We start from the raw sequence: 26,127 nt of genomic DNA, 5'->3' as shown, positions 1-26,127 counted from the left end.
TTTTAAATCTCTTAAAATAAGAACTGCACTAAGTTTCTTATCAGAGTGGGAATATCAGAGAAAATTTATTTTGAGAAAAAACCCTGTAAAATACCTGAATCATTTTTTCAAATGTCAAACCTCAAAGCTTTTGTCATTTTTATACAAACTTTTATTAAGGAAATCAGCCTGATGAACACTAATATTTTAGAGACTTATGTTCTAGTTTGAGTTAAAATTCTAGAAATGTCACTTAACTGGAATCATTTTTGAATTTGGCTTATAAAAATAATTTGTATATATTTGTTTGATTGCTTGTTTTATTTAGGTTTCTAGGAATATGATGAGACATTATCCTATACTAGAAGCCCAGTGCACAAAATTCGAGCACGGGTAGGGTCCCTAGGTCTGGTCGGCGATCAGGGCTGATCTGTGGGGCAACCGGCAGGGTGATGGGGGACCCCCCTACTGGCACCTGCCTTGGCTGGCCTGGGGCCTGGGGACTGTGGGCTGGGGGCAGCTCTTTCGTGGAGTGCCTGTCCCCTGGTGGTCGGGTGTGTGTCATAGTGACTGGTCATTTGCCATTTGGTCGATTGGCATATTAGGGTTTTCTTATCCGGTATAAGAAAACCCTAATATGCAAATTGCCCGAATGGCGAACCGCCCGGTGGAATGATCGGTTGTTATGACGCACACTGATCTCCAACGCAGGAGCTTCCCCCTGGTGTTCAGTGCACTCCCACATGGGGAGCCCTGCTCACCCAGAAGCGGGGCTCATCAATGGCAGGGGGGGGAGGAGGGGGCTTAACCCATCATTCAGACCTCCTTTAAGGGCTCCCGGAGAGGGTGCAGGGCAGACTGAGCGACCCCCCCCCCCCCCCCAGTGCATGAATTTTGTGCACTGGGCATCTAGTTTATAATGTCTTTGTTTCTTTTTTATAAATCCATTTGCCAAAAGACCACTAGTTTTCTTAAGTGAAAACAATTTTAATGCTATGATACACTCACAAGTCACTGGTGTTATTTTATAGGACTTTGTTACCACATTGATTCTGTTCTGACCCTGGGATATTGGCCTTCATTCAGGGGGTTAAAGTATCTGGGAAGCCCAAGAATATTTACATTTAAAAATTACATAAAGGAAGATGTTACTTCCTTTATGTCTGGTTCTGATTAGTCGGGTAAATGGGATTTGAAACATTTCAGTAAAATATAGTTTATTAAAGTTAGGCATGACTTTGTGTGAACTGAAGTAAATCAGATTATATAATTACTAGAGGCCTGGTGCATGAATTCATGCACAGGTGGGCCCCAGCCAGCCCGCCCCGATGGGGGCCTATTGGGGCCAGGCAGGTGGGGGAAGGGGACACAGGAGGTTGGCTTGCCAGCCCTGCCCCCAATCAGGGTAGGGGGGCCGATTGGAGGCAGGGCTTGCCTGGGGGAGGGGCTGCAGGCAATTGGCCGGCCAGCCCCGCCCCTGATCAGGATGGGGGGGGCAATCAGGGGCAGGGCCAGCCAGGAGGAGGGGCTTCGGGCAGTTGGCCAGCCGGCCCTGCCCCTGGGTGGGGTGGAGGGGGGCGATCAGGGGTGGGAGGTTGGAGGCAGCCGATCAGGGCCCCCCATCGGGCTGGTTGGCCACTGCAGTGTGCATCATTGTGACCAGCCCTTCTGTTGTTCTGGTCGTTCCGCTGTTCCGGTCACTTGGCTTTTATATATATAGATAGTACATATGTAGTTGCTGTTTGCTGGAAATTTAAAACACCTGAGTTTTAAATTTTCAATTATGCCGCTTACTGGTAAAGTAAGGGAAGGCATGTTAGAAGAGCTATTTATAATTTGAAGTCGGGTCCCTCTAAGGCAGTGGTTCTCAACCTTGGCTGCACATTAGAATCACCTGGGAATCTTTATAAAATCCTGATTTCTGGGCCTCATTCTCCGGAAATTCTGTTTCTTTGTTACTAATGTTGTTTAAACACCCCATAACAAAGAAACAGAATTTCTGGAGGATGAGGCCCAGAAATCAGGATTTTAAAAAGATTCCCAGGTGATTCTAATGTGCAGCCAAGGTTGAGAACCACTGCTCTAAGGCCAATGAGCGAAAGGAAGAAAATAAACCTGTTGAGTATTATGTTGAGGGGAAGAGCAATGGAAATTGTTTAGTGAACTGTCTTGATTATTAGTGCATGCAAGGCACTCTGCTAGTTAAATATACGGGGAATCCAAAAAGTATAAGAATTCTATTTTCTAGCTCCTTTCAAATTCAGTATAGGGGCTCTGACATTTAAAAATTAAGAATAAAGAACCAAATTGTGCTCGAGAATTAGAGCAAGTAATTATTTTAAAATATTTTCAGAAGGAGGGAAAAATAAAGAGAAAAAAAATCAACACAGAACTCAGTAGAATGACAGAAAGGAGGAAGCAAGAACCCAGAAGCAGAGAGGCAGACTTTCACATAGGGCTTTCCATCCTTGGGCTGCCTCTAAAGATGACCAAGCAAGTTTTGTGTGTTTTCAGCTGTAGATGCAAATGCTGCAAAACAGCGGTCGCCAGCCATTTGGACCTCACGGACCACCGGTTGGCGACTGCTGCTGCAGACTTCATTTCTAAGTACATGTTCCACATAGGATACAGGAAATTGAACTTCCATAATTCCTGAATTAATCCAGGTATATTGGTTGATTTCTAGTTATTTAAAGTTGGGGAGAGAGGGACCTGTTCTTTACACTAGAAAATGAGTTCCACAAGAGCTGGGGTGTTTGTTTTGTTAACTATATTATTCCAATTTCTTAGAACAGTGCCTGGCATGTTGTAGCCTCTGAGTGAGAACTTTTGAATTAGATTTCAGAAATATGGGGTTCTGTAAAACGTACTTTAAGTCTAGTCATCAGCTGCAACTCTGGCACCCAGGCCTTTGATATGTTCACATTTTTTTTCTCGTAAAGAGATCAGGTAAGGGAAGCATCAAAGCTGATTCTTAGATTTTGAGCCTGGAGGTTTGGGAAGATGGAAACATAGGAAGAGTAGCAAATTCAAGAGATTATGATAAATTTGGTTTTGGAAATACTGAATTTGAAGTGGCAAGCTTTTTTAGGCTCAGGGAATCCTTTATATAGAGGTGATAGTTGAAACCATCATTATAGGTGAAACTGACAGTAATTATGATGGCCACCAATACTTTATATACTTTATATACTGATTTCATTTCATCCTCAGTTAGCCTTGCTAAATAGATACTACTGTTTCTAATTTCATAGTTGAGGACACTGAGGTTTAGCAAGATAGGATATCTTCCCCAGGGTCACGTAGCTGGTAAGTGGTAGAGCTAGGTTTTGAATCTAGACCCATCTTATTCCAAAGTCTCTAGCTAGTGCCAAGTGATAAAAATGTACAGGAAAATGAGGATTGAGCAAAGACCACTGAATATATTTTCTAGGATTCGTTGTGCAAGAAAACTCTTAGAGTTCTGGTATAGGGGCGGAATCCATATTGCAAGGAATTAAGGAATGAGTGAGCGGGAAAATTTTCTAAAAATGGAAATGGAAGTTTAAGACTTGTTTTCAAGAAATTTGGGGGAAGGCAAAAAGTAGTACAGTATGGTGAATTTGTAGGACCAAGTAAATTTGGGAGTTTTGTTACAGTTTTTATCTTGTTTTAGGATTTGCATTTATTTCAACAAATATTTATTGAGTGCCTACTCTATGTCAGGTAGATTAAAGAGATATAATAGGAAATAACACTGGTTTCTTGCTGTTACAGAGTTTAATTTTTATGGAGGTGGATGTGGTTGTCAAGAAACAAAATCAGAAAAACATCAACATGTATAAATGTTATACAGAGAGTTAAAAATAGAATATAATATGTAAGAGAGTGTCTGCATGGAAGTTTTAGATTGTATGATAGAAAGGCCTGTTTTAGAGCCATTATCTGAGGATCTAAAAGATAAGGTAGCCAATAACCAGGAAGGGAATTTAGGCAGTGAGAACAGATAATGCACAGGCCTTAAAGTAGGAATAAACTTGACAATATTAGATGGAGGCTATTGAGCAAAGGGAAAAGTGGTATGCTATCAGAGGTAGGCATGGTTCATATCTTTTATTTTAGGGCTATGTAAATTGGTGTAAAGAATATGGATCTTTATTCTAAATGAAGTGGGATGTCAGGTGCTTGAAGAATATTAAGCAGGTAATTATACATGACCTAATTTACATCTTAAACGGTACATTCTGGCTTTTGTGTGGAAAATACATTAATGGGGGAGGGGATACAAGTAAAAGCGGAAGACTGGTTAATAGGTTTCTGCCCTTATTCACACAAGAGATATTGGTGGCTTGGACTGAAGTCTTAGTAATAAAGGGGGGAGAACTGAATAGATTTTGAATGTATTTCTGGGAAGGATACAATAAGACTTGTTGATGAATTAGATACGCCTTTCAGTTAAAGAGAGGAATCATAATGTTTCCTGGATTTGGGGCTTCAACAACTGGGTGAATGAATGGGCAATATGAGAGGGAGACCTGAGCATGATTACATTGAAATGAAGGAGTCATTTAAAGAAGCAATATTGAAGTTTGCAAGGGACATAATTCATGATGAAGCAAGGTACCAAAGAGTGAGCATACAAGAAGGAAGAGATTGAGAGATAAATGTAGGATTCAGAAGGAAGGAGACAGAAGACAGAAATTTCAAGATAAAAAGGAAGTTTGAAAAGCAAATATTGGAAAATCTTGATCTTTAATAAAATGCTAGGCCTATTACTGTGTTCAGTTATGAACAACCACATATTGTTTTATGTTCCTCATATTAACTTTCTAATTTAAGTATTTTAAGCATAGTTATATTTATCATTGTATAACCTATTACTTTGCGCATATATAATTTTGTTTTGTTTGTTTTTGCAGGTTGTAAGTTCTACAAATGGAGAGTTAAACACAGATGACCCTACTGCAGGACGTTCAAATGCACCCATCACAGCCCCTACGGAAGTAGAAGTGATGGATGAAACCAAGTATGTGTTCGTTTTGCTTGTTTAAGTAACTTTTTGTTCTAAAACTATGCATGTCTGACATTGATAGTCATGTACAATTATTTCAGGAATATTTTTTCAAGGAATAGGTGCCTATAAAATAAGTGATATGTTTATTTTAATCACTTTAGAATTGTACTATTTCAGTAAGTATTTTAATAATACAAAATTATTTAAGAACTATGCTCAAATTCTTATTTAGAATCAATAGCATATTTTTACGAGTGTTGATGCATGAAAATTATTGCTATATTATAGATTCTCATTTTTATTTAAGCATAAGAATAAAAATTTTAAAATTTTATAGTATGCTGCATGCATTGATATTAGTTTTAATTTAGTTTTTTTGTGAGTTTAAATTATAATGCTGCTTGGGGAAAAAATTAAGCATGAAAAACAATGTGATAATTTCAATGTGGGCTGTTTCTGATGATCTCTCTCTCTCTCTCTTTTTTCCTTGTATTTTTTTTTATGTGTGTGTATAGCTGCCAGAAAGTGTTGAACATGTGGTGAGTTCTCAAGTGTAGGCAGGCAGAAATAGCTCCGTTGTCTGTAATTTCAAAGATTTTTAGCACCATGTTTGTTTTTTAAAAACATACCTTTCAACATAGACATTATAATTTGTAAACGTTGTTCCAAAGTATTTGATATCATTTACATTAGCTCTGAAAAGCAAGAAACCATTGTTTGAGGAGCTCTTTTGCCTGCTGCAACTTTTGCTTCAAGTAACATAGATTTGGGTGCACTTTTTAATTGAGTAGCTACACCAACCCTGCTTGTGCTTGTGTATTTGTTTTACAACACAGACGCTTCATTTGCTATTTTAGATAGAAAGACAGGCTTTTGAGATACGCTCTCTTTTTTCCTGTTTGTGATTATTAAATACACATAGTAAACCCCTTACCCCAACCACAATGCTATTACTAAAACAGTATTTCACTTACTAACTAATAATATTGCTATTGGTAACATATGGTATGCATTGATAAATTTCATGATAAACTATAGTTGATAGAGTGTTACGAAAAATCCTCATGTAAATATTTTCTACTAATTTCAGATATTATAAAAGGTAATGTTTCTATCAGTTGAGGTCATGTTGAATTTAACTGTTGCTGACCTTTGCCTTTAGTTGTTATGCTGTGTCTAAAATGCCACTCTCAGTTTCAGGACAATTTTTTAGTCAGCCTTCGAGTGAATAAAGAAAGTTGCTTCTTAGATTAATAAATTTTGGAAAGTTCTATTCATATCCAAAGTGAACCTTACATAATTTCCAAAATAATTCTCCTTTGCCGGCCACAAGATGAGGAAATTTATGTGGATATTTCTTTTTTTTTTAAAGAATGTTTATTAATTTTTAGAGAGAGGAAGGGAGAGAAATGTAGTGAGAGCACAACATTGATTGGCTGCCTCTAGCATGCCCCCCCAAGGGAACAAATCTGCAACCCGGGCATGTGCCCTGACTGGGAATCAAATCGGCATCGTTTGGTGCTGGGAACAACGCCCAACCAACTGAGCCACACTGGCCGCGGCTGTAGATACTTCTTTTTAAAGAAAAATGATTAAGTATCCAATTTTAATCACTTTGGGGTTTATTGATGGTATGACTTGGTTTAGTGGATTGCGGGATATAATTAGTCAACTACATCCTTGTGCATTTTTATGTCAGAAATAAAAACAACAGTTTTGCTCAGGTGTGCATTCCTAAATACAGTTATAGAAGTAGGGTGGTAGCGTGGCCGATTAGAATGCACAGGTCCTTTGCAATTAGGTTGTAGAGTCCTACTTCTGCCTCTTTGTTACCTTCTTCAGGCTTATTTCTTTTTCTGTCAAATGAGGCTAATAATACCTACCTCATAGGATTGAGAAAGTTAAATGTGATAAAACACTGGTATTTTGTCTGGCAGATGGCAGGCACTCAGTAGTTATTATCACCCTGGTTTATCTCTTCTCTTCCAGTTGCCTGTGACCTTTCTCATCTGTGCTCTTCCCAGCTGTGCTTCTTCTGTCCTTGTCCCATATTTTACTTCCATACTCATGACTCTCACTGAAACTGGCTCTTTCTGTGTTCACATCTTCCTAGATACCTGCTATCAACCAAAGCTATTATATATTTTTTTCATTTATTCCTTCAACAATTACACTGCTTGGATTTCAGAAATATTTATACCTTTGCCCTTAAGTAGAGTACACACCAGTCAGGAAGATTGCAGTTGTATTAGCATACATCAGTATATGACTAAATGCTATGGAAAAGGTATAAAGAGAAAGATTACTTACTGACAAGATGATCAGAGAATGCTTTATGGAAGGGGCTTTGAAGAATGACATTGTAATTGAATTAGTTGAGATGGGTTTGGATGTTTATGGGTTTGGGTTTCTTTATGTAGGTGTTGGAAGATGAGAGAAAAAGGAAGTAAATGGTGGGAAGGTTATTCCTAAAGGAAAGGTTCGCTGGTGCTTGGAACATCATGGTGCCAAGGCCCGTCATACCTTTCATAGTCTGGCCCCTGCCTGGCTTTCCCAGCTCCATTTTCCATTCTGAAGCCTATATTCTATTGGTTCCATTCTGCCATCAATATACTATTCTCTTTATCCATTTCCCACTTCTTGAAACTTCTTGAATTTCTTATAAACAAGGATTTTTTCATCTTTAGATCCCAATGTCTAAAACAGTATGCCTTAATAAATTATTACTAAACTAGAGGCCCGGTGCACGGGATTCGTGCACAGGTGGAGGGTGTGGCCTGTGGGGATTGGCCCACTGTGGGAGCACACTGACCACCAAGGGGCAGCTCCTGTGTTGAGTGTCTGCCCCCTGGTGGTCAGTGCGCATCATAGCAACCGGTTGACTGGTTGCTCTGGTCGTTCGGCCATTCAGTCGCTGGGCTTTTATTATATAGGATAACTGACTATAAATAATGTGGTATATCCATACAATGGACTATTGGTTAACAGTATAAAAACTAAAATTGGAAACATTATGATAAGTGATAGAAGTAGACACAAAGACCACATATTATATAATTCCTTTTAGATGAAATTTCCAGAATAGGCAGATATATAGAGACATGCAGCAGACAGTGGTTACCTAGGGCAGGGAAGAGGAGTTTAGGAGTGGCTGCTAATAGGCAGTGTGGTTTCCTTTAGGGTGATGAAAATGTTTTGAAGTTAGATAGTGGTGATTATTGCTGTGCTATAAAAACCACTGAATCGTACACTTTAAAAGGGTGAATTTTATGATATGTGAATTATATCTTAATCAGTTTTTAAAAAATGAATATCAATCCATCATTTCAGTTAAGCTTTATTCCGGATAGGTTACAGAAAGCTTTAGAACTTTCCTGACCCTTCACTAGTTGAAAACTAAACACATAAAACTTTGCCTTTTCTTTCATCAGGATTATTCTTACATTCTACAAGTTTACTATTGCATTCCTCATATTTTTAGTCTGTGATTCAGAAATGTAAGCATGATTTTTTTTTTCTAAATTGCATCTTACGCTTCTTCCACCATTGTGTAGGTAGCTAGGAACATACTTAAAATTCTTTTTCAGAATTTGTTTCTGACTTCCTCTCTTTCTTCTTACCTGTGATTGACAGAGATCCCTCTCATTGCATCCCACTAGAATGTATTTTACATTGGACATTTTAGAGTCTCAAGTTTCCTAGAATAGTTACCTCATGGGATAAAAATATGATTTCTGAATGATGGAAAGTATTCTATTCCCCCCAATATAAAGTGACTCCTTCATTAGTAACAAGGTTTTGTCTTTTTTACTGTAGCTGAGAATTTTTTTTCAAGGCAGGTGACATAAAGAATAGCACTCTCATCATTCCTTCCAGGAATTAAAACAAGGCTTCCAATAGTTTAGTTATCAAATTTTTAAGTAGTATGAAATCACCTTTTCCTTTGTTCCTCTTTCTTTCCCCTTTCTAACATTTACTTAGCAGTTATTGTGGTTTGGTAATATGATTATGAGGAGAAATCAAGGCCTTTACATTCCATTAGAGAAGATAGACTATTCCAGTTACTTTACATGGGGGTTCCGTACTCTGGCTTCATCTCACAGTCTTCTGGGGAGTTTAACAATAAGATAATACTTAGGCTGCACTGTCAGCATTTCTGATTTTAATTGCTCTGTGGTTGGGGTCTGGTTACCAGTATTTTTAAAAAGCTTCTAAACTGATTCTAAGGAACAGCCAGCATTGAGAATCATTGGTCTAGTACAGGTGTTAGAGGATTAGCACTATGTAGGATACAGTGTTGTTGGAGTTCAGAGACTGGGTACTCACTTCTAGCTGGGAAGATGTAGAAGTCTTCAGCGGTAAAGATATACTTGCACTGGTTCTCAAAGATAAGTATGGTTTGGCAAAGTTGATGGGCGATTGTCAGAGAGAAAAGGTTGAGCAAGGAGCAACCCACGAGGCTATATAATGCGTGAGTGCTTTAATGGGAACTGGGGTGGATAGGCTAAGTGTCCAATCTCAAAGGGACTTAGTAGCCAGGTTAAAAAAAAATTGAACATTATCTTTCTCAGCACAGCAATGAAAGCTGTGTGTTTTAAGCCAAGAAATGGTATAATCAGATTGAACCTTAGGAAATAATTTTTGGCAACAGTTTTGAGGCTTATGTCACTTCCTGGGATTCATAAGATTGTAGAAAACCTTCCTTCCCTGCACAGTGTAGGCTGCCTGGAAAGGAAGCCTGATGGATGATGAGACTGAGAGGAGAGTGGAAATAGGTTGGAACCAAACTTAAGAGCTGTGCGGACTTAATGCCATAGATTGTGTAGAGACATTGCTGAGATTTCAGAGGAAAGGGTGCCATACATGGTGGGCAAAAGTAGGCTTACAGCTGTTTGTATGGACAATAATACAGTAATTAATAAATAATAATATAAGAACAAACTCTGTTTTGCGTACTCACAACTATAAACCTACGATGGCATATTGGAGAGAGGGAGACTTAGACTGGGAAGTCAGTTAAAAGGCTCTTAGCAATGATGGAAACAGTGTTTCAAACTAAGCCAGCATCAGAGAATGGGACGTTTTTGAAAGTCATTTCAGACTTGAGGGACTAATTGCATGTAGATGGAGAGGAAGAAATTAAAGATGAGGATAGGTGTACAGGTTCCTAGTTAGAATAGTTTGTGGATGGTCTTGCTCTCTGATCTAAACTCCTCTTGGCTAACTAAACAGTTTATAATTTAAAAATCAAGAGATCCAGAGGTATTAAAATGTATCAGGTATACATTTTAGGGGGAAAATCCTTTGTCAAAGAATTATGCTATAAAAGGTATATTCTGTATTCTCATCAGCTCTGCCCGATGAGCAGAGGTCAGGTTCCAGAGTCCTAACTGTATGGTAGGTTGCCAACAGTCTCTCAGCCAAGGGATGAGCCAGTGAGTCACTGTAGAAGGGACCAATAAGAACTTGACATACAAACAGAGAAACCTGCTTCAGTTTCTGGTATATCTGTGAGAAAGAAGTATATGACATAATCTAAGAAAACAAGCCCAATTCTAGATGAAGGAAAAGGCAGTGACTAAAGAGGAAGTGGTGGTGTAATGTTAGTAGCAAAGCCTTGGCCCTTACCAGTATGTTTTCTACATATTTTAGGACTTTGAGTCATGATAGTCCCCTGTTTCCTACCCAAACAGTATTTAAAGCAACAACCTTTGAATTCATTAGGAGTAGGACTTAACATTTATCTGCAAAGGATTTAAGAGTGGAGATGTGACTGCAAAGCTTTTAGATTGGCTACCAAATTATCGTGTCAGAAGCACAGATCTGACTTGTGAGAGTATATTGTTTTACTGGAACTGCATAAGGAATAATCAAGAAAGAGCCAAGAAAAAGGGAAGCATTGACAGAACATGATTTAAATGTCTGGTTAGCTTAATCAGCTTCCCCTAGGTGTTGTCCGTAGTCTAGATCAGAAGAGACTGCAAGTGAGGTATGAACTAATGTATAAGAATTGTAGCCACTGAGCAGCAAGGACAGAAAAGATATTTTAACATTTTAAAGATGTAAATAATTTTCTAAGAACAGATAATTGAATTTATTGATAAAAATAACTTGCTCACATCGTCTGTGAGAACTAATGTATGTGCTAAATCCTAGAATCTGCTATTATTTACAGTTGTTACTACCAATAGCTTTTTTCCCCCCTTTTCGCTGTACCAAGTGTTAAAATAACATTGTCTCTTTTTACTCCTTTGCCTGCACTCATAAATTGATGGCATGGTATCCACTAAGTATCTCCAGTGGTCAGCCCTGAGCACCCAGGCCAAGGCCTCATTGGAAAATGAGAAGCAGGAGTGGGGTCTGGGCAGTTGCATCTAGAGAGCAGTGCTTCTTGAAATTCAGACTCCTTTAAGAATATGGTGCAAGCCATTCTTTTCCCAGAAAAACTTCCACAGGCACTAAAATCTGCATTGTATGAGTTCTCACTGGGGTACACAGCCCATGGGTAAAAACTCTAGCTTTAGAACATGATATAATTGACCAGATTCTTACTCTAGGAGTTGCATTTATGAGGCATATCCTTTATTTATTCAGTAATATTTAATGAGTAACAATTTTGTGCCCATTTGTGAGATGTACCTGTGAGCAAGATCTTACGAAGCTTATATCTGATGTGGAGGCAGATAATAAAGACATGAAATACATGTAGATTATTAGTACTAAGTACTGACAGGAAAATAAAACAGTCATGTGATAGAGTGATGGTATGGGCACTGTGTTTTAGGTTCAGTGCTCAGGGACAGTAGATAATTGAGATGATACCTAATTTCTTAATCACAAAGACTATAAATCAGCTGTTTTGGTAATGACTTTAAGAAATCAGCCGCAAGTTAAATAGCAATTTTCTTCTGTTTTGTTTCTATTTGGAATGTATTCATATTATATAAAGCAATGCTGCCCTCTGGTGGTAGTAAGTTTAATGGCATTCCAGCTTTATTTTTGCAAATCTATTTCAAGGATATACAGTACTCTATTTAATGGGATTGTTTCCTGAAAAATAGATGTCATCTTTAGATTGCTTTTGAATTTAAAGTTCTTGTAAAATTATAATTCATTTGAAAATCTTATTTAATCTGAAATAAATTTGGGAATTATTTTTTTTTTGATCAATAATTCTTACACAGTTGAAGGAAAGGATACCTAAGAGGTAGGAAGAACTCAACTCTCAGAACTGAAAGGTGATTAATGGTACTGGGAAAATAAAGCAAGCAAGGTGAATTGCTAATACAAGCATGAAAATCTATGACTTGGACTTACTCATTAAAACATGTATTACATTAAGTTCCCCATTCCAAAAGGCTTAAGACACTTTTTAGTGGAAATTTTTTAAAAGAATGTATTTTGGAATTTCAGTAGCCAGTGACAGTATTTAGAAACAGTGAACATTATTAGTGACTTTATATTAAACAATGAATAAATTTCCATTGAAATATGATCATATTCTTTAATATCCTAAATATTTGGTTTGTTTCTTCTAACTCTCAATTTTTTAATATTTTGTTTTTTACAGTATGGACATGTTCTGACTCTTAAGTTTTTAATTGAAAGGTTCTTTTTGGAATAATGATTTTTATTTTATAGAGAGTAATTTGACTTGAATAATTTTTTGTTTTGCTTTTTATTTTTGAAAATTTATATAACCAATTTGAGAAGGTATTAGGTAGCTAACAGTTACAAATAAATTTGACTTATTTTTCTAAGTCCATGAAAAATCTAATGTACCCATATTCTTTTTTTATGGTGGTAGCTCTTTTTAAGGCCCTTGATTGGGTAATTTATTTTACTTCAATAAAAGTAAAAATCATAAAGATTGATGACTGCACATATTTCTAGTTGAATCTTTACCAGGTGATACATACAATTTTGAATTATTCACATTTTATGGTCTAGTCATTATGTGCTGTTTAAGTATACTTAAAAAATGCAATTGTGTGATTGTGCCCCATAGTGTTTTCATAATCATGGCATAAATCACAATAAAGAGTCTGAAATTAATTTTTTAAACACTTTTTATAATATATTTTTTAATTGATTTCAGTGAGGAAGGGAAAGGGAGAGAGAGATAGAAACATCAGTGATGCGAATCATTGATTGGATGTCTTCTGCAGACTGCCTACTGGGGATCAAGCCCAGAACCGGGCCATGTGACCTGACCAGGAAGCAAACCATGACCTCCCATGCCCGCTCTTCTGAAATTAATTTTTATGATGTGGGTAGAGATATTGTATAATTTAACTGCATAGGGTGGATTTCTATTTACATTTATTTCACCAAAAAATATAAAAGATATCTAGCAATTATTTCATCTTTCATAATCTTTTGCCAGGTAGAACAGATAAAGCTACATGGTCTCTGTTGCTTGGAAATGTTGAGTTAAATATCTCTTTAGGAAGGTGGGCTGGTAAGAATTACAGGAATATCTCTGTAAGGTCAGCATAATGTAGCTTTGAATTGGCAGCATTTTGCTGATGGAATCACCATGTATATATACTAGTGTCTTACTTTTATTACAAAATGTGATTTACACACACACACATGACTTCAGTGGGGAAACAAAAGGAGCCCCTTTTTATGTAGTGCCTGTCATCTTTATATTCCCATAGATTGGATAGGTTGAATTTCTTTTAAGTGTGGGAGAGGAAAACTAGACCTTTATTTGAAAGGAATGCCAGACTCTTTGGGGATATAAGTGTGTGTGTGTGTGTGTGTGTGTGTGTGTGTGTGTATACACGCACTTTACCAGCTGATAGCTCAATTTTGAAGATGAAATGTATTTTAATAAAAACACTGTTTCTATAATTACTCAAAGATTGTGTATACATTTTTGGGGACACTGTATATATATATATATATATATACATATATTCATGTATATATATATTGTTTTGTTGATTGCTGACCAGTGATTCTCATTCTCATGGACCTTCAGTTCCTACCAGCCTAGTGTTGCCCTACATGGGTTGCATGTGTTTCATCTTCTCATGACTAGGAAAATTTACCCCCAGAAAAGGTAGTTCTCTTAGGGATCATCTCTAGATTTTTTTGCCTAGGAATAAAAAACAGTACAATATTTCCTTCATAGACTACAAAACAATCAGTTTTCAAATACAGAACTGAATCACATTGATTGTGCTATTTTAAATGTTAACTATAATTCTTACCTTAATTAAAATAACACGATACACTTGACCTTTAACCCTTAAAGAATTAAAAAGTGCCAGTGACATTCTTACTCTGTTTTGTATGTTTTCTCTCTTCCAGTTTGTGTGATGGGAAATGTTTGCTGAAAAGTGTATTTTAGATTTTTCTTTTTCTTTTTTGCAATTGAAACGAATTCTTAATGAAAACAAAATCTCCAATATGAGGATCATTATTGCTTTTCTAACAATGGTTGCAACAATCATGTATAAATACCAGGAAGAATGGGAGAGAATCCACAAGATGAATTTTATAAAAGCATGCCATAGCCAGAGATTAACGAGTATCCCAAATAATAATACGGTGGGCCAGTTAGGATTCAGAACCCCTTAGCTTTGTACAAAGCCTTTTCAGTTTAGTGACTCCTTTTACTGTTGCTTAGAATTGTCTTGCTCTTTCTAAAAGGCACGTTGATAAAACAACAGCAATAATTCTGCTATAGTTCACTAATATCTATGCTTCACTGGCATGTTCACTGTTCATCTTGCACTAGCCTTTTGCTTTTTATGACCATTTAAAGTAATATTAGAGTCAGCCTTACTTTGTGACATTTTAGTACTTTTATAATTAAAAAGTGTTTCCTTCCATCTGCAGGTGCTGCTGTTTTTTCAAAAGAAGGAAAAGGAAAACCATACAGCGCCACAAGTGACTCTGGAGACAGGCAGATCACGGGGAGTTACTTGCGTGTTCATCTTCTGTCTTGTGATGAAAATCATCTCTGTAGTGACCACATACGTTTTCAAGGACTCACTCTTAGAAACAAAAATGTCATACTTTCATACTTCATTGTGTGGTTGTCTTACATTCACATTTTTTTTCTAATTTAACTATTATGGAAGCTTTAACGTTTTGTCAGAACATGAGTGCTTTGCCCATCAGTGAATGGAATGGACCAATGAGGTAGGACTGGTTAAAACAGTCCTAGAGAACATTTTCAGAAGCTCTCCTCCTGCCACGGAAAGCAGTACAGTATCTTAAATGTCAACTAGTTATATACCTGATCTGGTCTTTTATAACTCCTGTAAGAGCATAATCAAAGAGGAATTTTCTCCCCAGTGGTAACACAACAAAGGAAACAGAGTTGCCCAAATATTTGAAGAAGGTAATTCTTGAGAAGTTCATTTTTGGTGTGACATCTGCATTGATATCAGTATTACTGATGGTACTGCTATTTGTGAGTCATACTAAAATTCTCTCTGAAATCATGGTACAGTCACTGCCCAGAGGTACTGAGGAAAAAGCTCTATGTGTTTGGCAGATGGTAGTGGTAAAATGAATAACAAGTAATGTGGTAATTATGAGTTCTGCTTTTTTTAATTTTTTAAAATTATTTATTGCTTTGAGAGAGAGGGAGGGAGAAAGAAACATTGACTTGTTCCACTTATTTGTGCATTCATTGGTTGATTCTTGTTTGTGCCCTGACCGGGGATCAAACCTGCAACCTTGGCATATCGTGACAATGCTCTAACCAGCTGAGCCACCCGGCCAGGGTTAAGCTCAGCTTTCGTGGCACCACTATGTGAAGTACAGTGTTGCTGAAGTGGCAAAAGCACTTATTTAAAAAAAAAATGCAACATTTGTATAATGTAACTTTATGCTTCCAGATAATGTGTGTTAGACAGCAAGAGATGAATACTTTGAGAAATGAGATATGTGGGAGTTTTTTTTTTAAAAAAAAATACACTAAGGAGAAGAAATAAATGTGAATCTCATTGCAATGTATAAGGTTGAATTCAAAGGGGATCCCATTGAAACCCACTGCTGAATGATTACATTCTCCCTTGAGCAGAAAACTTTGGATGTGCCACTCAATGGTGTCTGTTTGTTAATTATTTGCTTTTTGATAAAAAAGATCCCCAGCAATAAAAACTGGGTCACTTTATTGCCCTCTGTGCACATTAGTCTCTTGTATTCCACTTTGCTGGCTCTCTGGAGTTTTCCGACGTTTTAGCCTAATTTCGATGATTGAAAACTAGTTTGGAGAGGATGGGTCAGGTGCTTTGCCTCCATAGTCTGTTAAAGTGCCTGCATATGAACAAAGTTACGGTTCTGTAAAAAAGGAAACCCATTCCATTTTTCAAGTTTGCTTTGTTTTAAGCCATAAAGGCAGGTATTCTTTTGTCACATCTTTCCAGCCAGGATTTTCAAGAAGAGTTAAAACAAAAAGACTGGCTAGGAAGAATTATGTTGTTCAAATCTCATACTCATTTTTTGTTTATCAAATTGTTACTTCCTCCTTCCTTGCAGCCCCTTCTTCGTCTTTAAGTGCGAGCCGCCAGGCACGCTTATTTATTTTTATTGTCTCAAGGTAACATTTAAAATGTGTAATTAAAGTAAATAAATCTACATTTTTGACTTCATTATTGCATTTACAGGGATTTAATTGTACTTTGTAATTTATTTTTCTCGTTAGCCAAAAGTTCAATGCATTGTTTTTGATGAATTAGGCACCCATACAAATACCGCAAATCTGGACGTTGTTTATCATTGTTGCTCTGAATCCTATGAAGATCTTTTTAAGTTGTTGATTTTAAAGACCTACACTCAGCCTAGGAAATATTTGCTGTATAATTTGGTCATCAGTTTCCATCCTATCTATTTGTATACTGTCATGGTGTCTTAAACTGCAGAAGTCACATACTAAGTTGTTATTTTTGTTTGCTTTGAGCAAGGTAGATGGATGTTTTGGCCATTATAATGTGAAACCACTTCTTTCTTTACAGTATTTGACCAAATATGTGTGTCTCTGATATTTGTAAATACATGCGATATCTGTATTTCTTATCATAAGCCTATTTAGTTTTATTCTTAGTAGGGTTTTTGGACTGTACAGTGTTTATATGATCTGAACTCCTTATACATAAGAAGGTGTGTATATTAATCCAATTATGGACTTAAAATATTTTAAAGTATAAATACCCTTATTTGCTGCAAAGACCAGTGTGTACACATTTGCTTTTTAGCAATATTTTTAATTGCTCCATTTTAATGCCAAGGAATAAATCTTTTGGCAACACAGACTGGTCAGTAATAGGTAATGCAGGTATGTTCAGGTTAAGCCAACAACGTTTTGCATTTTTATGCTTCTTTTCTGTCAACACTAATGAGTCAACATTGCCTGAATGTCTGAATAATGAAACACATCCCTGTTTAAAAGTATGTAACTGAAAACGAAATAAAAAATAAAGGTAGTTTTTTTAAACTTGCTCTTAACCCTTTCCTCTCATCATGGGTAAGATGATGCCACTCACTAATTTGAGATATAAATTTTTAAAATACAGCTCACTGAGTTTAGTATATGGGAGAAACAGAGCTATAGGAATATGCTTTTGGTTTTGTTTTGCTTTGTTTGAACCCCCTGTAAAGAGCACATACCAGGAAGTATCTAAGCTTTCTTTAATGAAAGTTTAAACAATTTTTTTATACTTCTATGAACTACTTAATGGAGCAATTAATTAAAGTGAATGCCACTAGTAAACCAAGGAAAAGAAACTGAATCATTTTATTCCTTTTTAAGAATGAAGTTCTATTATGTCCACATAAATGAAATTATTACTCCAACTTTAGGTGAAAAACTTTGCCATCATGGGTGGGGGGCATATATCTCACAGTTTATCATTGTTCTGTGTGCTTTAAGGGGTTTCACAAAGTGGGGTTAATGGTGCTGTATTTACTGAAAGATGCTACAGGTCAAGATAAGGCCAAGCAACACACACTGAGCACACCAGCATTCAGGAACAATGAGAAGATCTGGAGATAGAAGGCCCTGTGTAGGAGAATCTGATTTAAGATGGGGGTTAAATCTGAATGATCGCATAGTTGCATTAGTGAGCACCCTTTGGATTGCAAGTGATAAAAACCTGACGTGGCTGATGCAATAGCACAGTTAGCTGAACAGTCTAGTGGTAGAACTGGCTTCAGACATGCTTGATCCCCGTGTAGTCAGGAATCTGTTCATCTCTCTCAGTTTTGCTGTTTTCATTGTCAGGGGGATTTTTCATGTGTGATGTAAAGTAGCCACCCAGCAGCTTCAGACCCCTATAGCTAAAATATGGGGCAGTTTCTCTCAGCAGTTCCAACAAAATCCTAAGACTAACATTTATTCCTTCATTGGTGCACATGCCCATCCCCGAGCCGGTTACTATGGCTAAAGGGAAGCTGTTCTCCCACTTTCAGAGGATACATTGGATTGAGAAATGCTTAGAAGGAGTGTTACCCAAAAGGAAATGAGAATAGGATTATCAGAAAGTGAGTGAATGGATACTGCACAGGCAAAATCAATAGATACCTGCTATCATGAGAAAAACAAAATACAGAGCCAAACCTAATTGTTTTGAATTAGCAAACCTTATTATTGAGGCTTTTATTAATCTGAATATATTATATAATCCATACACTTATAATCAGTACATTTGAAAAATATTTTGGAATCAGGTAAAAATGGAGGTCATAAGTACCGTATTTGATGTATTTTTGCTCTTGTTTAGTTTTTAAGGATTTTGTGGTAGAATTGGATTAGTAGAGTTAAATTAAAGCTAACTTTTCTAGAGTAGAAATAAATTGAATTATAAAGCTTTGCTGATGTTCAGGATAACTAGTTTTTTCTCTGCCCAGCTCTAATACAGGGCCACATGTTATTTTCTTAGGAAATGTACTTCTAAGACTACATGGATCATAACCAAAGAAAGGACTACATACAGAAAAATTACCAGGTAATATTTCTGGGATATGAAAAAGGTTTTGTTAGAAAGAGTGATTATTTATAGGGATGTTTATCATACTGTGATTTTATTTAAATAAAAAAACACTACCACAGTGCTCTAGACTTGGAGTTGGCAAACTTTTTTTGGTAAAGTTTAGACTGGGCCAAAGGCAAAATTGAGGCTTTTATATACTTCTGTAATGAGAAAGAAAACAAATTTCCGTTAATTTTGAATTGACAAAATTTAAAATATATATTAATCCTTGAATACGAGTTTTTTTGTAATGCAGTCTACTGATAAGAATTGAATTATTTTTGAGGGGATAATATTTCACTTAATTGGGTTTCAAAATCAATTGCAAATGTGTCTGTTTTGCTGGTCTGTGATGTAATTTTACATATGTCATCCTTGAAAATGTCTTCAGACAGATAGATACTACTAAATACTGTTAGCATTCCTTAGGATATGATTTTAATTGAGCATATTCATAATTTGGAAGGTAGTTAGAGAATTCTACTAAGTATTTGCCTTTTGGCAAATCATTCCATTGCAGATTAATCACTTCCTATTAAAGGATAGTTACATGCTCCACCATTGTACGATTAGATTTTGAAGTATGGAAATTTCTTTTGCACTTGAATTAAAATCCAAAAATACAACTAAAAATGTAGTTGTGTTTGGAAAATATATCCACTGCAAATTTGTGTGGAAAATGGAGATCTTGCTGCTCATTTTAACTTGCCAGCATGGGAAGTAGGTAAAAAAGCATTAGTTGTCACCATATTGACCAGTGCAGAATAAGTTTCACATATAAGTGTTGTTTTGCCTTACAATTTTAAGTTGAATTTATTAAGAAACATCAAATCTGCAGCAGAAGCTAATTTCCAAAGCTATTCACCTTTTCGTTAATAAAAGGTGTGTGTGATTCCTCATTCAGAAAAATTTTAGTCTTGCTGCCATCAAACTGCTGTGTAGTTGGACAGGTCAGCACATTTAGTTCCTATTTCTGATAAAGCTTAATGGAAGTGATGATGGGTAAGCCTAAAAGAGTAAATGAAATTTACCAGTTCAATAACATGACAGATTTAAGCATTTTACACAAAATAGCTGCTGTTGAATGATATAAAATATAAATATTGACTTTAATCATCTTACATTTTCAGAAGTTTTGTAAATTTGCCCAGTAAACCTTTTCCTGCTCCACACACATTTTTACCACCCTCACATCGTAGCAGATTCCACTTCAGTTTGCACTGAATTGGTGTTTTCTCAAGTTCTTTTAAAGTACTCTTCCTTGTAGTGTTGCATGAAGACTATTCACAGAGGCTAACTCATGAGTCCCTTCAAACTCAGCATTGAGTTCTCTAGTAAAATAACAGGGCAGTATTGGCAATGTTAACCTAAAAATAAAAGGCCTTTTAAAAAGTGAGAAGCAACACACTTTTATTGAGATCAATAAGAATAGCTATTCAGGTATCATTAATTCATGCAGAAGCCCAAATAATGTTCTGATTAGGAGACGAAAGCAAAAATGGGTATTTATGAGAAAGGGAAGGGAAAAAGTATATCAACAGAAAGAAGGCATTTCTATTGGTGCAGACAACCTAGTGATAATTCTAAACAATGTTTTTAAATTTAAGTTCAATGGTAATCAGTCCAGTAATCATAATAACCTCTTTCTTGTTACCTTTGCAAACAGTTTTTGGACACAAGCTTACTTAGTTAAACGGTTATTTTGCCCTGTTTTAGCATTCCAAAGATTTAAGGCAAAGGACTGCAAAGCAGTCCCTCTGGCATGGCAGCTCCTGCTCTACTTTAAAGTGGCTCCGTTTGTTTTGTTGTTTACATCTGACTCACCAGAAGGCAAGGGAAACTACTTGAAGTCATTTGCCTTGTTATTTAGTTGACTATTGGTGTCTTCAAGTAACTGCACTGCCCTTGCTTAAAAAAACTAGTAGGCTTAAACAAATTTATTTTCTCTGGACACACAATTAACGTCAACTCTCCATCAATAAATAGCTTTCTTTGCTTGTCTAACAAACGAGCCAGTTGGCAAGTCGCTTTGGTTGCACCCTGTTTGTGTGTGAATAAATTCTACTCCAATGAGATATTCCGTGTTAAGTTTTCTAATTGTTCCAGGGTGCTTTCCTGTGTGTTGGAGATATTGCGATGAGTGTTTAGTGTGGCAATGTCAAAACTGTACTAGCACAGCTAACGTGTGGTTGCCTAGTAAACATGATACTTTGCCATACAATTGTATAGCAAAATAATCCATGGGCCACTGTGCCTTACAAGCGCAACACTCAAAAATCACTTTTCTTGTTTTTACAAGGTCAGTATGCATTAGTAATAAAATAATAAAATGTATGGCAATATGTGTGCCACTTGAAATGCTGTTGAATTACGTCTGCATCACTGAGCCTTGTAGTACGTTGCACAGCAGTGTGAAGATGAGTGTACTGCATATAGTCTCTGTCACAGCTCTTCCACGCTGCCCTTGTAGCATGAAAGCAGCCAGAGATCATATGTAAATGAATGGGCATGGCCGTGTCCCAATGAAATTTTATTTATGGACACTGGAATTTGAATTTCATATCATTTATGTATTATGAAATACTTTTTTAAAAAACATTTTATAAATATAAATATCATTCTTAGCTTGTAAGCCAAATAAAAATAGGAAGTGGGCTAGATTTGCTTGCAGACCATAGTTTGCCAAACTTTGTTCTGGACATTGGAAAGATTTGGATGTTTGAGGTAAATTATTATTATTTTTTACCGAATGAACACTACTTACCATAGATAACCTTTCTTCCTTTTATAAATGGAAGGGCTGTTTTGAAATAGCATCAAGAATTGTGACAGTGGCAAAAGAAAATGTATCACAGCACATAGGGGAGTTAGAAGTAAAGTGAATGAGTCTGGCTCTCACTTAAACTTTGATGCTGAAGCAATGCATGATCTTGGAGAGAGCACGAATGGGGGGATCAGACAAACTTATTTGATACTTAACTCCTTAACTTGTGAGAACTGAGCCAAGTTATTTTGTCAGGGTACGGGAGGAAGAAAAGCATTGATTGACATAAGGCTGTTAAACAGGAAATAAGATTTTTGTATTAATAATAAGGTTGAGCTGGGCTAATAAAAAGCAGATGCTAAATTAGACTCTAATATGTTCCTCTTATAATTTAATGAACTTATATTCTGTATTATATCTGTAACTAAAAAATATATATATTGTAAACATTTTAAATAACATCAATAGCAGACCTAGTACTATTTAGTGAAATGCTTTAAAATTTCTGTAGATTTTTATAGCCTCTGACCCCTAGAATCTCTACACTAAATATGTTTCTGAAACTAGTGACTCTTCTATTTTATAAGGATAGAAAATGAAACCTGTAGTCCAGTTAGAAAATGACAGGTCTTTAACTTGTGAGGTTTTCAAGAGCCTTCCTGATGGCTAAACTACAACTAAATTACAGTGATGCCCCAAACTCCTATTTAATTATCTCTCACCAAGTTGAATATGCTATCATTATATGTCTTAAAAATGTGCCCTTCAGCTGCAAAATGTTTTCAGAACAAAAAGGCATGAGTGAGTGGGTATGTCATTTTCATGTGAACTACACTGTAAGCCTTAATTTCTTTCTGGCTTAAATAAAGTTCATGTGCAATTATGGCTTCCAGTCACTCTTGGAGTGCTGAAACAAGGAATCATCACCAAGAATATGACCAGGCTCTGTCCTGTAACTGAGATCTAGTTCCATGAAGTATCTGTAAATTGATGAGGAAAATAAAATTTTCATATTCAACTGTGACAGTATTAAAAAGAAAATATCACAGCACATAGGGGAGTTAGAAGTAAAGCAAATGAGTCTGGCTCTCACTTAAACTTTGTGAAATGATTTTCACTGTGATCCTTGTATTTGGGAGCCTCAGACATCACCAGATAGTTTTCACAGTTTATTCTAATTGTGCGTTGAAATCAAAGCATCTGCCCTCAAGGAAAAGAGACTATATTTGATGCTGAAGTAAATTCCATAATTTCCTAAACCATATTTTGTGTGTGTTTTTTTTTAGAATATATATAATGAGTATAATTCTTCTATCTTCACATCCTGGTATTAAGGTATTAGGCCCGTGACTCTAGAACTCACTTTTTGCATAAATATATTACAGCAGTGTAATCCTATCTAATAAAAAGGGAATATGCTAATTGACCCTTGCACCATCGCAAAGATGGCGGTGCCCACAGCCAATAAGGAGGGAATATGCTCATTTACTGCCACGCCCTCAAAGATGGCAGCACCCACAGCCACAAGATGGTGGTGCCCAGTCCCCTCAGCCCCACCAGGGTGGCAGGCGTGTGGCAAGGCTGGGCCTGCCCCCAGGTGGGTGTGGCTGCTCTGCACGCCTGCCTCCAGAGTCCCCTAGTCCCCTCAGCCCCCCAGCCGCCCAGGGCTGCCTGAGGCTCAGGTAACCAGGGCCGGCTGAGGCTTGCACTGCAGGCAGTGGCAGCAGCAGAGGTGTGATGGGGGCATCACCTTCCCCTGATTGCCTTATCACCTCCCACCCCTGAGGGCTCCCGGACTGTGAGAGTGGGCAGGCCGGGTTGAGGGACTGCCCCCGCAGTGTATGTATTTCCATGTACCCGGCCTCTAGTATCTCTATAACTCCATGTATCTTTTGAGTTCATGCTTTCGATTAATCAAGTATTTTAGAAGCTTCATTGACATCGCCTGTTGCCTGTGCAGTAAGTCCATCATTATTGGGGTCCCAGAGTCCCAGGAAGTGCAGCCCAGCACCCAGTTGTTGTTACCTCTGCTAACTGGAGCTTTTAAGTATCTTTTCATTAATCCAAGGAATAATTTATGCCAATGATAGAAATCCAAATAGTGCAGATGGTTGTACAAGGCAAGAGGAAAGTCTCCTTCTGATGCCAGGTATGCAATTGACCATACCTCCTCCTCAGAGGCAACCTTTGCTAAATTTCCTGCAAATCCTGTCTAGAAATGTTTTATGACGAGTAAACTTTGTGTGTATATATATGGAAATTATTCCATATTGACACAAGTATTACTTATTAGGAAATATATCAATTGGGTATACAGTGGGGCCTTGACTTACGAGTGTCATGGGTGTAGAAATTATTCAATATTGACACAAGTATTACTTATTAGGAAATATATCAATTGGGTATATTCCTAATATGAGCCAGCTTCAGATACCCCACTGCTAGTTGGCGCAGCGAACGTCACAGTGAACGCCACAACATCAGCCCAGCATCACGTGTCTCACTCGTTCACTGTTGATTTGACATACGAGTAATTTGAGTTACGAGCTCCGTCACGGAACGAATTAAACTCGTAAGTCAAGGCCCCACTGTATTCCTAAAATTGGAATTGCTGAGTCAAAGAGCACGTGTATTTACAACTTTTAAAAACTTTTTATTTACTTGGAATTTATTTTGATAAGAGTGAGGTAGAAGTTTAGCTTGATCCATTTCCAGTTGGCTGATGGTTTTCCCCAGCACTCTTTGTTGGGGAATTTTCTCTTCACTGTCCCAATAGTATATATCTTATACTAAACTCCGTGTGCATATTCCACATATAAATCCCATATGTATTAAATCCTATATATAGTTACTTCTGTCCAGTCAGCTAATCTATTTAGCTTTTTAATTATCATAGCTTTGTAATATCTTTTAATATAAGATTAGGCTACTCACCTATTTTTGTCTATTTACTTTTTTACCTAATTTTTAAAATTCATTTTTTTTTTTAGTGTACAAAAACATTTTTCTGGACTCAATTTTTAGTGTACAAAAACATTTTTCTGGACTCCAGCTATGGATTGATTTATGGAGAGTTAAAATCAGTAAAGAGTATTCTTATATAATAACAGGACATGCATATTATTTTAATTTACCTGATTATGTTATTATTTGTATATCTTTTAAGATTTTCCCTTTATATTATAAAATAAGATGATCTCTATTGTTTTGTTTATTAACTTAAACAATATCTGCTTACAAAATTAGAAAAATCAATGTGTTTACATTTCTGATACCATAATCTATCCTTAATTCTTCCTGTCAATATTTATTAATTAGATTGTTTTTCAACATATTTATGAGAGTTTTTATATCTGAGTGAAATCAATTTACTTCACCAGCCATTTAACTATTATTTTTTCAATTATTCTTGAGTCCCCTCATGTTGAGAATATGTTATTTGCCTTTATTTTTGTAAAATAGCTTGGCTGGAAATAAAATCTCTGCATCACCCTTTTGTCTCCTGGACCTGCTAGACCCACTTCACTATCTGTTGGCAATAAAAGTTCTCATGGGAAGTGAACTCAGTTCTTTATGCACACTGCCCCCATCAGTGACTTGAGATTTCTTGTGTTGTTTTGTTTGTTTGTTTTTGTCTGGATGCTCATAGTATTTTGAAGTCCATCTTTGAAACCTTGGGGTCGATTGTTTTATATCAGTCTTGGAGGTACAAAATGTACCTTTTGAATCTTTATTTCAGGGTTTCCTTTTTCAGCAGCATCAGTTATAGCTATTTTAGAACTCGTGGGTTTGTCAAATTGTTTCATTTTTTATCTATTATTTGTGAAGAATTCTCTCAGTTTTATCATTGTGGTACTCCCTAATCATGACTTGCTTCTAACATTTCATACATTGAAATCACAACTTCATTTTTTTCTGCTTATTTTATCTTATTAATTTTATATAAAATCTCTCTATGACCTTCATCTACTGTCTTTATTTGCTTTGTGGCATGGTTTCTCTGGTGTAGTATTTGGATGTCCTTTAAATTTTTTCTTAAAGTGTTTATATATTTTGGTGGTTTTATTTTTCTTGGAGTATCTCTTTACATATTTCGTGCTGTTTCATTTCTAGTTGTTATTCATTGTAGAACTAAGGCTTTTGAAAAAAAGGGGAGGGAAAGCTTTGAAATTAGAGCATTGAGAAGAGACAAAGAAAGCACAAAGGGCAAATGATGAAACAGCTGAAAGAGATAAATAGTGAACTGGTGGAGCTCAAAAAGAAAGGGAAAGAAAAATAAAACACTAAGGCAGTGGTTCTCAACCTTGGCTGCACATTAGAATCACCTGGGAATCTTTTTAAAATCCTGATTTCTGGGCCTCATCCTCCGGAAATTCTGTTTCTTTGTTACTAATGTT

The 26,127-nt window shown here is 36.5% G+C and overlaps 1 protein-coding gene across 12 annotated transcripts in view; it reads left to right on the top strand.

Moving 5' to 3' along the window:
* Positions 1–17,435, top strand: part of CSNK1G3 (casein kinase 1 gamma 3) — a 79,720-nt gene extending 62,285 nt beyond the window's left edge. For 5 of the 12 annotated variants that reach the window (XM_023765018.1, XM_006081089.3, XM_023743214.1 and 2 more), the window contains 3 exons: positions 4,878–4,984; positions 5,488–5,511; positions 14,825–17,435. In XM_023765018.1, the coding sequence (XP_023620786.1) occupies positions 4,878–4,984; positions 5,488–5,511; positions 14,825–14,879 (186 nt within the window). In that variant the 3' untranslated portion in view covers positions 14,880–17,435. Of the gene's footprint in view, positions 1–4,877; positions 4,985–5,487; positions 5,513–12,156; positions 12,246–14,824 lie in introns of those variants that run through there. The other 7 variants (XM_023765084.1, XM_023765054.1, XM_023743252.1 and 4 more) reach the window with 4 other exon arrangements.
* The last annotated feature ends 8,692 nt before the right edge of the window (positions 17,436–26,127 follow it).

This window comes from Myotis lucifugus, unplaced genomic scaffold (assembly GCF_000147115.1).
Source record: "Myotis lucifugus unplaced genomic scaffold, Myoluc2.0 scaffold_0, whole genome shotgun sequence".
In the NCBI taxonomy this organism is placed as follows: Eukaryota; Metazoa; Chordata; class Mammalia; order Chiroptera; family Vespertilionidae; genus Myotis; species Myotis lucifugus.
The sequence above is the reverse complement of the archived record's forward strand: the minus strand, read 5'-3'. Positions and strand labels throughout refer to the sequence as shown.